This window comes from Hypomesus nipponensis, chromosome 4, assembly GCF_054491055.1.
Source record: "Hypomesus nipponensis isolate SF chromosome 4, ASM5449105v1, whole genome shotgun sequence".
In the NCBI taxonomy this organism is placed as follows: domain Eukaryota; kingdom Metazoa; phylum Chordata; class Actinopteri; order Osmeriformes; family Osmeridae; genus Hypomesus; species Hypomesus nipponensis.
In genome coordinates this window covers 7,675,176-7,688,367 of record NC_140364.1, presented here as the reverse complement: position 1 = coordinate 7,688,367, position 13,192 = coordinate 7,675,176, and the positions used below count along the sequence as shown (strand labels likewise).

Sequence of the window (13,192 nt, the reverse complement as noted above, 5' to 3'; positions counted from 1 at the left end):
ACCTTCACTAGAATATAAAGGCAAGATACATACATAAACTGAGGATGGCAGTAAGGTGGCTCATATATTTCTGTCAGTTTCTGTATCCCACGGTAGAGGGCAACAATGGGATACATTGCAATACGGGCTAATGGGCGGGTTAGCTCCAGCCAGCCCTACAGGTGCGCATCCTCAACAGGTGCATTTGTGATGTCACTACCTAGTTACAGGAGGGTGGAGGAGAGATTTTCTACAGAACAACTTTAGTTGCGTCCCCAAACAGGGTTAGCAAGTAGGCTACCTTTACGTTCTATTATCGATTAGTGGTTAGGAGATTTCGTTTTTCAGGTAGGCCTATTTCTTTTCTTGGTTAAGGAAGGAGGAGAACAGGTGAAAACATGGGCAAAAAACAAGAGGATAGCTCGGAGTATGGTGAGTATCTCATCTCATTGTTTGACATCACAAGCCGTTGTTTTGTGGGGTCTGTTCTTTATTAGCGGTTAACCTTGATCAATTAAGATGTGGACATGGGACACTTGAATTATTACGCTCTCCGACACATATCTCGGGAGTCAATATTTTTTTTGTATGCCTACATGTATACAGAGAACATATCAATTATTTCTTGCAAGTAAGCTCTCAACGTTTAAATAATCATATTAAAAAGTAGTTATGATGTTGGATCAATTTTAGAATTGCTAATCATGATTTCAGCAAGTTTGTAGGCTACATTTACATTTAGTCATTCAGCAGACGCTCTTATCCAGAGCGACTTACAGTAAGTACAGGGACATTCCCCGCAGGCAAGTATGAAGTGCCTTGCACAAGGACACAACTTCATTTGGCACAGCGGGGAATCGCTCCGGCAACCTTCTGATTACTAGCCCGATTCCCTAACCGCTCAGCCACCTGACTCCTAGGCTATGTAGGCTATGCTACATCATATTCAAAGTTCGATAATCAATAGGCCTACAAACAACAACTAACAACCAGCACATGCACAATAGGTTACACACCATTTTACACAGTGTGCAACACAGTGGTGCTAGTCCAGTTAGTCCAGTAGGTAGACACAATACCAACATTGGCGTGAGTTCAGTTGGTCAGAGCCAAATTTGAATGAAATGAGGACATTCAGTAGATATGGTCAAGTAGAGCACTAGCGAGATTTTGCTGATCTATATTCTCAGTGTGGTTTTATAAAGGTCACATACTGAATGTGATGTTGGCGCGGTGGTGTCTAAGAGGACTCATGTCATTGGGTTCTTGTGTTTGATTTGATTGTGTGCCTGCCAAGGCTTACCAGACCAGTAGGCTACCTAGCCTTATATCTACTGACAAGCCGCAGTGCCTCATAACTAGGATGTAGCCTATTCAAAGTCTAATCATACAACAACATGGGCTCTGGCTTGTGTAAAAAAAAAAAAAAATGGCTTTGCTTTGCAAATAGTCAAGTTGAATGCTTTAAACGGCTCTGAATGGGCTGTACACAACAATACATCTCATGTAAATTCTGTACTACCTGTTTGTATGCCACAGGTAGGCCTACTCATGGTTCAACACATTTGTTAAGGACAAAGTGGGTTCCATGAATGGGTGTTTGTGGTCTCCATCCCTGCTTAGTCAGAAACAAGAAATTGTTTGTGTAATAGCCTGTAATGCATTACTGTTATCAAGAGTTGATGTTGTGTCTTCACTGGACGCTGCATTCCCGTTCAAATAAGGCCACTCCCTTAAGGTCAAGCATTACAAGGGCTTTTTCCTGGTCAGCTGGATTTGTCCACATCACCAGTCTCTGCATTAAGACTTCTGTACATAAGGCCCCAGGTGTTGTCCATTCAACCAAGACTTACTGGCAGCCATCCTAAGCAAATTATTGACTAGCAAGTGACTTGCATGTCTAACTAACTAACAAATACAAAACCAAGGCTAAACATGAATGGAATTAGCCTTGACACTGGAGAGACAACGAGGTGTATTAAATTGTCCTCCTCCCCCAGGGTCACTATGTTTGTGTGACTATAATGACCTCCTATAGTGTGTTCCTTAGCCTGTGTGATGCTGTTAGCAACAAGTCTCCGTGGTGACCCAAAGCTCTGGAGTCTGGGTGAGCTTGTGATTAATTCACCAGTCCACAAGCAGGACACAGTTGACTACATTTTTACCATCAACAGATTTGTATAAATGTGATCAATGTTTCACAGAAGTGAATTGAGGTGGAGAAGATGCTAGGAATTGGGGGATGAATAACCCCTTAATGTTACGGGGCGTTAATGAATGGAAACGTCAGCTGCAGCCCATGCTGGTAGACCAGAGTACACTGGCCTTTTGATTTATTTTCAACAAGTGTACCATCTTCCTCTCTGTCCTTGTGGATGAGGGTGTGGTGTGTATAACCTTTAGCCAGAGACTCATAAGTTTAAATTAATTTGACCTGTCATATGACCCGTAGTTTACTTTGACTATTTCCTTAGCTCACAGATATACAGTACCAGTCAAAAGTATGGACACATTTTCCCAGTACTGGTACAGTACATGGGTAACACACATACATCCATACATACAGATACTTGCAAAGATAAGAGATATGCGTCAGATACATTTAATGTGAAAAACCTGCTGTAACTTGCATCATACGACTCCTCCCATACTGTAACCTGATGTCAAGGATCCATAATCCACAAGTACTTCCTCCTGCTCAGCCCTTCTCACTAAACCTGTTCCATGTTATGTCTTTATTTCTGGTGTTCAAAGTTTTGTAGGGTTCAACAGTCTGTTTTTTATTGCACCATTATATACACTGAGCAGTCGTGGGAACAATATAAATGCCTGATTCAGAAGGAGGTCACAGTCAAGGTGTTTCACATTTCTATTCAGTTTTCTCCAAACTGAGAGTGAGTCAGTCTGTGTCCTGTTGTAATCTGATACTCATACTACAGTTAGCAGAGAAACTGGTTAGTCTGTTGACCGTCTGGGACCGTACCATAGATACCGCTTCTCTGAATTTCAAACCATGGGTAGCTTATGTTGACAACACAGTTGTCGATGCTCTTTTACGTCTTGCTAGGGATGTGCTTTCAAATAGTGCTAATGCAATGTTTGTATGCATTACTTAGCATAACACATACGGTATATTTGGTTTTACGTATCTCTACTCAAACACCCTCCCTCTCCTCTCTCTCCAGGAAGTTGTTACTTCCAAAGAAAAGTACACTCTGTAAAACATTTCTCAAAGGTGTAACAATGGCGGTATCTATATATATATGGCGCAATGTGAATCATGACGTTTCTTTATCAACCTTGATGACGTGGCTTCCAGTTATTCACTTTATTATGAGCCACATTCAGAACATGTTTTATAATGACAAGTGATTCATGTTGGCATTTGGAGCTCAACAAAACCAGTATTTTTGAGGCTGTAGTCATAGAGGAACTCCATGCCTGACTGGTCATCTCCTGTATGTCCAGGTCATCTCCTGTATGTCCAGGTCATCTCCTGTATGTCCAGGTCATCTCCTGTATGTCCAGGTCATCTCCTGTATGTCCAGGTCATCTCCTGTATGTCCAGGTCATCTCCTGTATGTCCAGGTCATCTCCTGTATGTCCAGGTCATCTCCTGTATGTCCAGGTCATCTCCTGTATGTCCAGGTCATCTCCTGTATGTCCAGGTCATCTCCTGTATGTCCAGGTCATCTCCTGTATGTCCAGGTCATCTCCTGTATGCCCAGGTCATCTCCTGTATGTCCAGGTCATCTCCTGTATGTCCAGGTCATCTCCTGTATGTCCAGGTCATCTCCTGTATGTCCAGGTCATCTCCTGTATGCCTAGGTCATCTCCTGTATGTCCAGGTCATCTCCTGTATGTCCAGGTCATCTCCTGTATGTCCAGCCTAAAGGGCTGAGAGGAATCAGGAGACATGGCATCAGCAAGGTGCACTGGGACTTTTGAAATTTGAACCTTCTAACTCACAGCTTCAGTCTTCTTTTCTCTTCCTTGCTTTTTGTTACAACTCAGATTGGTTACATGTTCCAGGAAGGGATTAGATTTTGAAGTTATTCCTAAACTGTGTTTATTCATTAAATCCACGTAAAGTGCTCATTAATGATCCATTCAGCTCCTTTTCCTCTCACTCGTGTTCTCTTTTCTTTTTTGCACCTTACAAGGTGCACACCTGCAAAATTCTCTCTGTCTCTGTGATATTGTGTGCAACTAAATAACCACAATTAATATTGGATAAAGTGGTATTGTCCGTGTGGATCTTCATTAAACATTTAAACTGGAATTACTGCTTCCTCATGTTCTGACTTGTGATGGTTGCTTGTGCAGGTCTAAAATTCACCACTTTTGTATGTATTGGTCCTTCAAATTCACAAGCAAACCATATTTTCCACTCAGAGACGTGCACACCCTGGCCTGGAATACTTTTAACTGACAGCTTGTTTTAGCTCTGCAAAACTAGAAGACGTGCAAACAAGTAATTGGCTAATGCTTGACGCACATTTCCTGTTCCTTGGCCAAAACAAACTGAAAATTGAAATACATTATCTTTCTTGGTTGTGTGAACTTTAGGTTCTAGGGCTATCAGTGTCTATATTTTATCTTTCATTGTCAAAGCCTCACTCATCAGTGACAAGTTGTCAGTGATGGGGCTTGTGGGAAGAGACGTAATGTTTGGCACAACACTTTCAGAATGCTGACAGCATCTCCTCCAGAGCAAATGCTTAATGTTATTGTTGAAACAGCAGCTTGACAAATTTACTTACTCTGTAGACAAACCTTCAGTAGATGTCATTACTTCCTTGCCTTTTTCCCTTTAGGAGAGCCTGCCCAATTTGACCCCACCTTCAATGGTCCCATACGGAAAAGGTCAGTGTGTTTCTTTTATTTATATAATTTTTACAGCAATTCAGCTTTTATTGAGAGATAGTGATGATATTAGAGGGATGGGAGATAGAGGGGAGAACATACAGGAATGCGGTAAGGCCTTAGCCTACAGGGTACATATTCTTACCTGGTGAGCCACTTGGGCATCCCCCAATGTGTGTTTCTGTGTGTGTGATGGCTAATGGCTTTACTGGGTCTGTTTTGTCTCTGACAGTGTGTGTGTTTTCGCACAAAGTCTTTGTGCAAAAACACTGTGGTGATATTTGTGAGCCCAGAGCCATGCTTTGAGAAGGGGCCCTGAGGGAATGTCTGTTTTCTCTACTCTTCCTCAGAGGCTGCACAGATATCATCTGCTGTGTTCTCTTCATGGCTGTCATCCTGGGCTACATGGTCGTTGGAATTCTGGGTAAGACGGGCCACTTCCACATACACTTTGCCTTGCTCTTTTCTCTCTACACCCTCTCTCTCTCTCTCTCTCTCTCTCTCTCTCTCTCTCTCTCTCTGTCTCTCTCTCTATCTGACCGTCTTTATTTCTGTCTTACTCTTTCTCTCTGTCTATGCCCTCTGCCTGTCTATTTGTCTAACTTTCTTTTTTTCTCTCTTTCGTTAGTGTCAGTTTGCTCTCTGTAACAACATCAGATTTTTGGCTTTATCTCTCCCTGCCAGTCGGTATCTCTTTATGACCCTGAGCAGCAACTCTCATCAGAATGTTATATGCAAATCTAAGCCATGAAACACATAGTCCCTCCCACCTCAAACAGCAGTGAGGTGGCAAACAGTGGCAAACGGCACACCCCACTACCCTCTCCTCACCTCCCCTCCTCCTCACCCTGTCACTCATTCTCTTGCTGTCCCCCCCCATCCCGCTGTTCTCCTTCGCTCATGAGAGGACTCTTGTCTTTCCCCCTCTGAACATGAAGTCAAGAGAGCCTGTCTCCTTCTCCCAGTGGCTCTCTTGCACTTCCTCCCATGTGACCTGTCACCGGGCACATTCTCGCAAACACTCTGCTCAGCTTGAGTCAACAGAGCGACCAAATATGGCAGAAGGTCATAGGAGTATAAGGCCAGTGTGAACAGCTTGGAGGCTGTGATGAAAGTCAATACACCACTCGATTTGTGTTTAAATTTGCATGATAACTATTAAAGCCCCAAAAGGTTTGTTTACTCAGTGGCTTTTTCCGTGCAAAAGTATGTCTGAGGACAAAGGGTTGTGTAACGATATCACGCAGAAATTTGTTATCAAAAATGTGTTTGTGTATGGAGGGTATGGACCTGTCAGTCTGACTTTCATATCTCCTCAGCCTGGCTCTATGGGGACCCTCGGCATGTTTTGTACGCCCGGAACTCCACCGGAATGTTCTGTGGCATCGGCGTCAATAAGTAAGCCACGCCCTTGTGTCTCTACTTCATAAACACTGGGCCCAAATGTGCTCAACGCAAATAGTTTGAAACGTGTTAATCAAAACGGTTGTTTTGGCCTTTTGTCTCTCTCTCTGTGTCTCTGTGTGTATCTTTCTCTCTCAGGGATCTGCCTAGTGTGTTCTACTTTGACATCTTAAAATGTGCCACAAGCACCAACATAATGGCTGCCGCTTTAAACGGGCTGCAATGCCCCACCGTACAGGTACAACCTAGAACTGGATTTGTTGCCTGCTCTTTCTTTGCCATTGTTGTGCCTCTCTCTTTATTCCCGTCCTGCAATGCCCACAGATGTTGTATTGATTTCATATTATCATCAGATGGATTGGTTACAATCAAGATGTGAAGTTTATTTCGGCAAATATGACAACAAGTGCTTCTCAACAACATTGCCTACACCATCTTTAAGCAATCAATCGCAGACTAACTTGACTTTCCCTCACAGGTGTGTGTGAAAGAATGCCCCAACAAATTCTGGCTTGTGACTCCTCTAGACTATGGCAGCAAACCACAGGCAGTGTTCCAGCAGGCCCTCTGTGTGCCTTCCTTCAATCTTAACACCACTACCCTGGTGAGTGGAAATCTGTCCTGTTCTGGACACAAGCCTGATGATTCCCACTTGTCTGCTGTGAGGTTAAGCCTATGTTTTCCTTGTTGGCCGACAGACCGTGAAAGAAATAGTGGATAGAGAACTTTGTCCGTTCTTCTTCAGCCCAACGACCTCAGGTGAGGAAGGTTCCAAACATCCAGCGTTTCACTTTTCCAGTATGCATGTGATTGGTGGGAGGTTTTGTCCATCTTCGGTGTGACCGTCAGTTCAGGTTTGGGATTTCCCTGACTGTCCGTGACTGTCAATATTGTGGTTGTATACTGTTCTGGTCATGTCTTCTATCACAATAGAATACCTATAATAGAATACATGAATAGATAAGGCAATAGCTGATGTACTGATTGTGACTAATATTAGCACATGAGAAATGAACACACAAGATCTGCTTCTCCATCATCCAACTTGAAGTTTGGGTCTCTTTCCATGTATAGTGCTGGGGAGATGTTTACCCAACATCACGGCTTTGGGAAATATCCCAAATGATTTCAACGGTGTTCCTGGCCTGCCCAACAGCATAAATGATACCGCTAACGGCATCAAGAACGCCACAGGGTAAAGATGACTGCCTCTGTCTGTCGACCTGACTGTTTGTCTGCCTGTGTTTCTGTCCATGTTTCTGCATCCTAGACTAACTCTTCATCTATTTATATTTTTGACCTCCAGTGCAGGTTCACCATTGGCGTGAGTTACTGTACTGGCCAGTCTCTTGACTGTTTAGATATACTTTCTTCTTGCATGTGTCCTTCTTCCTCATGGCAGCTATGTAGCCATACCTGGCAGCCCATAGACGTAGACATCCAGCCAGTTTGTTGTAGTAGCACACCTGTGTCGTGTTGTTCTGGAACATGTCTTCTGGTCTTACTTTCAGTGTAACTGGTAGGAGCTCACCCCATACTGCTTCAAGCTCTTTACCTGCTGAACGCATGTCTGTGTTGTATGTTTTTCCTGGACTACAGTACAGTCTTATTGACTTTTGACGGTTCAGTTCCCTGTCAACTGTCACTGAGTCTGTGCTTCTGTACCAGTTGGGGTCTTGAGTGAGCACTTTGTTCTAACGTGGCCTCTGTCTGTGTCTCGGTCAGGGACGTCATAAATGGCTTCAACGCCAGAGAGGTCGGTGTGAGGATCTTTGAGGACTTTGCTTCATCGTGGCCGTGGATCCTTCTGTGAGTATCCATAGTCTTCATTCCTCACTGCTCCCCATTGGCTGAAATGCATAACTGCATGACAGAGACTCTTCCAGTGTTGTACAGTTTGTACTTGAGCTCTGCTTTATCTTAACTTGCTTGAATTCCTCACGTATCAAAAGGATACGTGAGATGGGGACGGTGGAGATGTGTGGTTGAGTTTGAGATAACGTACTCAATCAGGATAAACCTGTAGTTGTTGAACGACATTTCCAAAGCATATTTGAAATGCATCTCTCCTTTCCTCTTAGGGGCTTGCTGATAGCCATGCTGGTGAGCCTGCTGTTTCTGCTGCTGCTGAGGTTCACTGCTCCAGTCATGGTGTGGGTGCTGATCTTTGGAGTGCTAGCTGCCGGGGCTTACGGTAGGTCCTAAGTACACACCGTCAATAGTTTATCTGAAAGCTTAGACAGGAAATGTGGGCCCATTAACTGGGAATGATCAGTTTAGTATTGTAGTACGTATTATAACTGTGTAGGCCCTTCTCTCTGTAGGTATCTGGCACTGCTACTGGGAATACACCAACTATGCCTCGGCCTCCATCAGTAGTGTGGGCTTCACGACCAACTTAAACGTCTACCTGCAGGTGAAGGAGACATGGCTGGCCTTCTGTGAGTAGTGTTTAATATGTATTAAGGTCAAGGGTCGAATGAAGGGTTTTATTGATGACATTGTTGGTCTAGACATGTAGTGATAGTCTCTGAACCATGTAGAGTGTTATTTAGGATCATCCTCCCCTTCCTTCGTCCATTCTGGTTCCTCCTCCCCACTCGCTCTCGCTCTCTCTCACTCTCTCTCTCTCTCTCCTTTATCTCCCTCTCACACCCGCTCTCTCCTCTCTTCTCTGTCTCTCTCTCCCTCCTTCAGTGATCATCCTGTGTGTGGCGGAGGCCGTCATCCTGTTGACTCTCATCTTCCTGCGGACCAGGATCCTCATCGCCATCGCTCTCATCCAGGAGTCCAGCAAGTACGCAACGAGGCAGCGCCCGCCACACTCTCCAATCCCCACACCGTAGCATAGCTAGAGCAGCCTGTCATCACAGTGAATCATATTCAATCAGAGCATGGGCATTGTAGCCAGCCACTTGAGTATACTTGTCATCTGACAACAAGACAGACTGTGTGAAATAGTGTTCTAATTGTTTTGTTTTTTTTGTTTTAACTGATTCTCTGTCTCTTCTCTTCAGGGCTGTCAGCCACATGATGTCCACACTACTGTACCCTCTCGTCACCTTCATTCTCCTGGTTGTCTGTGTGGCCTACTGGGGCACTACCGCCCTGTATCCTTTCATCGTGTTTGTGGCTGTGTGTGTGTGTTTGTGTGCATACATGATGAAGTCACCATGTCTCTGCTCTTCTCTGAATTCTGCCTGTGTACTCCTCTGTGTCCTCCATCCATCCTGGTCCCTCCTCCCCTTCAGTCAGTCTGTCAGGGATTTGACTTGACTGTCTGTGTAGATATCTTGCCACATCAGGGGGGCCTGTGTACAAAGTGGTGGCTCTCAACTCCTCTCAGGGAGGCTGTGCTAGCATCAATGGCACTGAGGACTGCGACCCCCTGGTGAGTAGAGCTCCACTGTCTGCAAGTAACGTTTCTTTAAGTATTTATTCGGTTGTTGTAAAAATCTTTCTTGGACTTGCCTTATCTTGGCAGCAGGTGTGTTTTTAAATGACACGCAACATGTTTTAGATTGTGTCATAAATGTAAGTGCCAGTTTCAATGACTCAGGAATCGTATTCAGTCTCTCTCTGTTTCCTCTTCCTCTATCTCCCTCAGACCTTCAACTCCACCACTTACCAGTCCTGTTCGTCGGCGCGGTGCATCTTTATCAAGTACAACACAGAGGGCCTGCTGCAGAGGAACCTGTTCAACCTGCAAATCTACAACGTGGTGGCCTTCCTCTGGTGTGTCAACTTTGTGCTGGCCCTGGGACAGTGCACCCTGGCTGGGGCGTTCGCCTCTTACTACTGGGCCTTCAGCAAGCCTGCTGACATCCCCACCTTCCCTCTCTCCCAGGCCTTCATCCGCACGCTGAGGTAGATATCATTAGCTTCTCGGTTTTTATATATAAATATGTATTCATTTTTTGTACATTTGGTTTTACATTTTGACCAGTTAATAGGCCCAGAATCTTTTTTTCCCCTTTTGGGGTAATTTTCTATTGTTATAGATGAGATGTTGATCTCTTATTGTCATCCTCTGGTCATGTCAGATACCATGTTGGCTCCTTGGCATTTGGCGCCCTGATTCTGACCCTCGTCCAGATGGTCCGGATCATTCTGGAGTACCTGGACCACAAGACCAGAGGTACTCTAGTTTCTTTATCTGTATATCCCATTTTACCCAGATCCAGGGGGGGGACCATGATTCAGAAAGGCTGCTCTAGATCTCATATGCTCTCATCACACTGGGCTGCTTTTCTGCCATCCTCCACCCCATCTGGCCATCTCACACTATCAATCAAGCTGTCTTTATCATTTTGGCAAATTAAAATTGATTTAAAAGCATCCTTGTTTTACTAGCTAACCGCAGATGACTTCAGGCTACACCTACCTATCTCTCAGCTTGTTCAACCCACTGTCAGGCATCATAAGAAGGAATCCTGGTGATCTCTTTCATGCGTGTATTAACGGTTGCGTGTGTCCTCTCCCAGCTGCCCAGAACCCCTGTGCCAGGTTCCTCCTGTGCTGCCTCAAGTGCTGCTTCTGGTGCCTGGAGAAGTTCATCAAGTTCCTCAACAGGAATGCCTACATCATGGTGGGTGCAAGTCATGGTGTCTTCATTGATCCCGTTGAATATACAGCCTCTGTCTGCTTCCATCACACACGCCCTGCCCTTCCTTCTCAGGTGGCCATATACGGTAAAAACTTCTGCGTCTCTGCCAAAAATGCATTCATGCTCCTGATGAGGAACATCATAAGGTGAGAGCTTCAGGTCATGTCAGTGTGTGTTGACGTGTGTGTGTGTGTGTGTGTGTGCTAGTGCATCTGTGAATTCACGTGTTTGTCGAGATTGGTTTACAATATCTACAAGACCCCTTTGCATGTATTTGAATGAGTGGCGCCATGGCTGGGAGATGGTTAACCCTTGTATTCTCCTCGGGTCAATCTGACCCATCAGTCATTGTGACCCACCTTCGTTTGGGACAACTTTACCGCATACAAAAACAAAGTAAAGCATTTTCTTTTAACCGTTGGGCTGTCTCAGACCCCCCACATTGCAAAGGTTAAAATAAAATTATTTTTATTTGCTTTTGTATTGGGTAAAATTGGGTAAACACAACGATGGTTCGTTATGAACCTTTTGGTCATGTGACCCGAAGGCAGCACATGGGTGAATGTTGTCCTAATATGTTGGCTTCCCTCAGGGTGGTGGTGCTGGACAAGGTGACAGACCTGCTGCTGTTCTTTGGGAAGCTGTTAGTGGTCGGAGGAGTCGGTAAGGATATCACCATATCATTATGTGGTAAAACTGTCAGAGGTGGTCAGGATATGGATTTTCAGTTCCAATAAAAAGCTCCTCTTAAACACTGAATGGCAGCTTTTTATGTGCATTTGAAGGGCTTGACCTCTAACCCCCCCATCTCTATCTGTCTTCTCCCTAGGGATCCTATCCTTCTTTTTTTTCTCAGGCAGAATACCTTTACCAAACGACACCTTCCGCTTCGAGACACTCAACTACTACTGGATGCCCATTATTGTAAGTGTGAAAGGAACCAGGTTACCTTTGTAGGGCTCCTTACAGGGTAGGACTGTGTGTGGCTTTGTAGGCTAACTAGGTAGGCTGGTGAACTGTTGTTGTTGTTGCCAGACGGTTGTGGTGGGATCCTACCTTATCGCTCATGGTTTCTTCAGCGTCTACAACATGGGTGTGGACACTCTCTTCCTCTGCTTCTGTGAGTAGTGTTTCTCATATCTGATGAATAATTAAATGTTGATCCGTGACCTTGTGGAAAACGCACTGCACACATCCACACAGAAATTCATTTGGGACTTCTATGAACACAATGATGAGATGTTTCAGTCAAATGACCTTGATCTCTCTCGCTGTCCGACTCTCTCAGTGGAGGACTTGGAGCGCCATGATGGAAGCATTCAAAAGCCCTACTTTATGTCCAAGAACCTGATGAAAATCCTCAACAAATCCAACAAGCAGCCTAAGAAGGGAAAGAATTGATGAAGCCAAGTACCTCCTCCAAAACATCAGCTCTCTCTCTTTCTCCCTCCCCATCTGTAAGAAATATTACTCTTTACCTCCTCCCACCCAGTGCCTTATGATTTAAACACTGAGACTGTGTCGCGATCACCTGTCTAGTAACTGCACAGACTCTGAGATCTAACTCTACTCTTCTCCTTGTACAGGTCTGTAGCACTTTACATTGTCATCACTCTTTCTGCTGTATGCTCCAAGATGCCAAAGTTTACACAAACTGAATCACTTTTTATTTTATGTAAGGGGGGATGTGTGCATGCATGTGCGTATCTGCACATCTGGTTTCAATATTATTTTATCAAGTCTATGTGAGAAGTTGCCATGAAAGGTTTTGAGGATGTAAATTATTTTTATTGGATGTAGTTTTTATCCTTTTGATTCTAGTAAACTCACTAGCTGGTACAAGTGGCTATTTTCTTTCTGTGCTTGTAATATTACTATTAAAGATTATAAAATAAGGTTTAGTTTTTGCAGTGTGAACAATAATGCAAAAATTAAGCAGATTGAACAAAACCCCAACTGTAAATTTACTGATTTATAAAAGTGCCTATTTTTTATGTAATAAAGATATTTATTGTACATAATACATAAATCTATCCTTTCCATTATGCATTTGACAAGCATGAACAGGCCACCTCTGTTAGATGTGCTCTGACCTCATAACTAGACATCCTAGTCCTAATACCTGTAACTGAACATCTGAACTCATGCAGCCTACTCCACATCCCTCCAACTGCTGTATCTGGAGCTGCAAAAGGAATGCATTTAGAATTCTGGAATCATGCGCCAGGTCATATGACCTACTACAATGAAACAACTAACCATGTGCTGTTCTCATGGTCCAGCTTAAGTGTGTCTCACATTTTGACACCTACCTGTTTTGTATTGCAATACATTTCT

At 44.1% G+C, this 13,192-nt stretch overlaps 1 protein-coding gene across 2 annotated transcripts; it reads left to right on the top strand.

Moving 5' to 3' along the window:
- Positions 1-201: 201 nt before the first annotated feature.
- On the top strand, positions 202-12,855 carry slc44a4 (solute carrier family 44 member 4). 2 transcript variants are annotated; one of them, XR_014753293.1, is made up of 23 exons: positions 202-411; positions 4,797-4,845; positions 5,196-5,269; positions 6,165-6,243; positions 6,388-6,487; positions 6,728-6,853; positions 6,948-7,008; positions 7,324-7,444; positions 7,975-8,058; positions 8,331-8,443; positions 8,574-8,690; positions 8,947-9,046; positions 9,267-9,359; positions 9,538-9,640; positions 9,857-10,116; positions 10,293-10,387; positions 10,734-10,837; positions 10,928-11,001; positions 11,448-11,518; positions 11,685-11,779; positions 11,891-11,975; positions 12,144-12,312; positions 12,442-12,855. XR_014753293.1 is itself a non-coding variant. In XM_084696105.1 (22 exons), exons 1-22 carry the CDS (start codon positions 378-380, stop codon positions 12,254-12,256), a joined length of 2,151 nt encoding a protein of 716 aa, XP_084552231.1. In that variant the 5' UTR covers positions 202-377; the 3' UTR covers positions 12,257-12,855. The 2 variants fall into 2 exon arrangements, 1 of the variants encoding a protein (XP_084552231.1); XM_084696105.1 differs by having other exon boundaries at positions 12,144-12,855.
- The last annotated feature ends 337 nt before the right edge of the window (positions 12,856-13,192 follow it).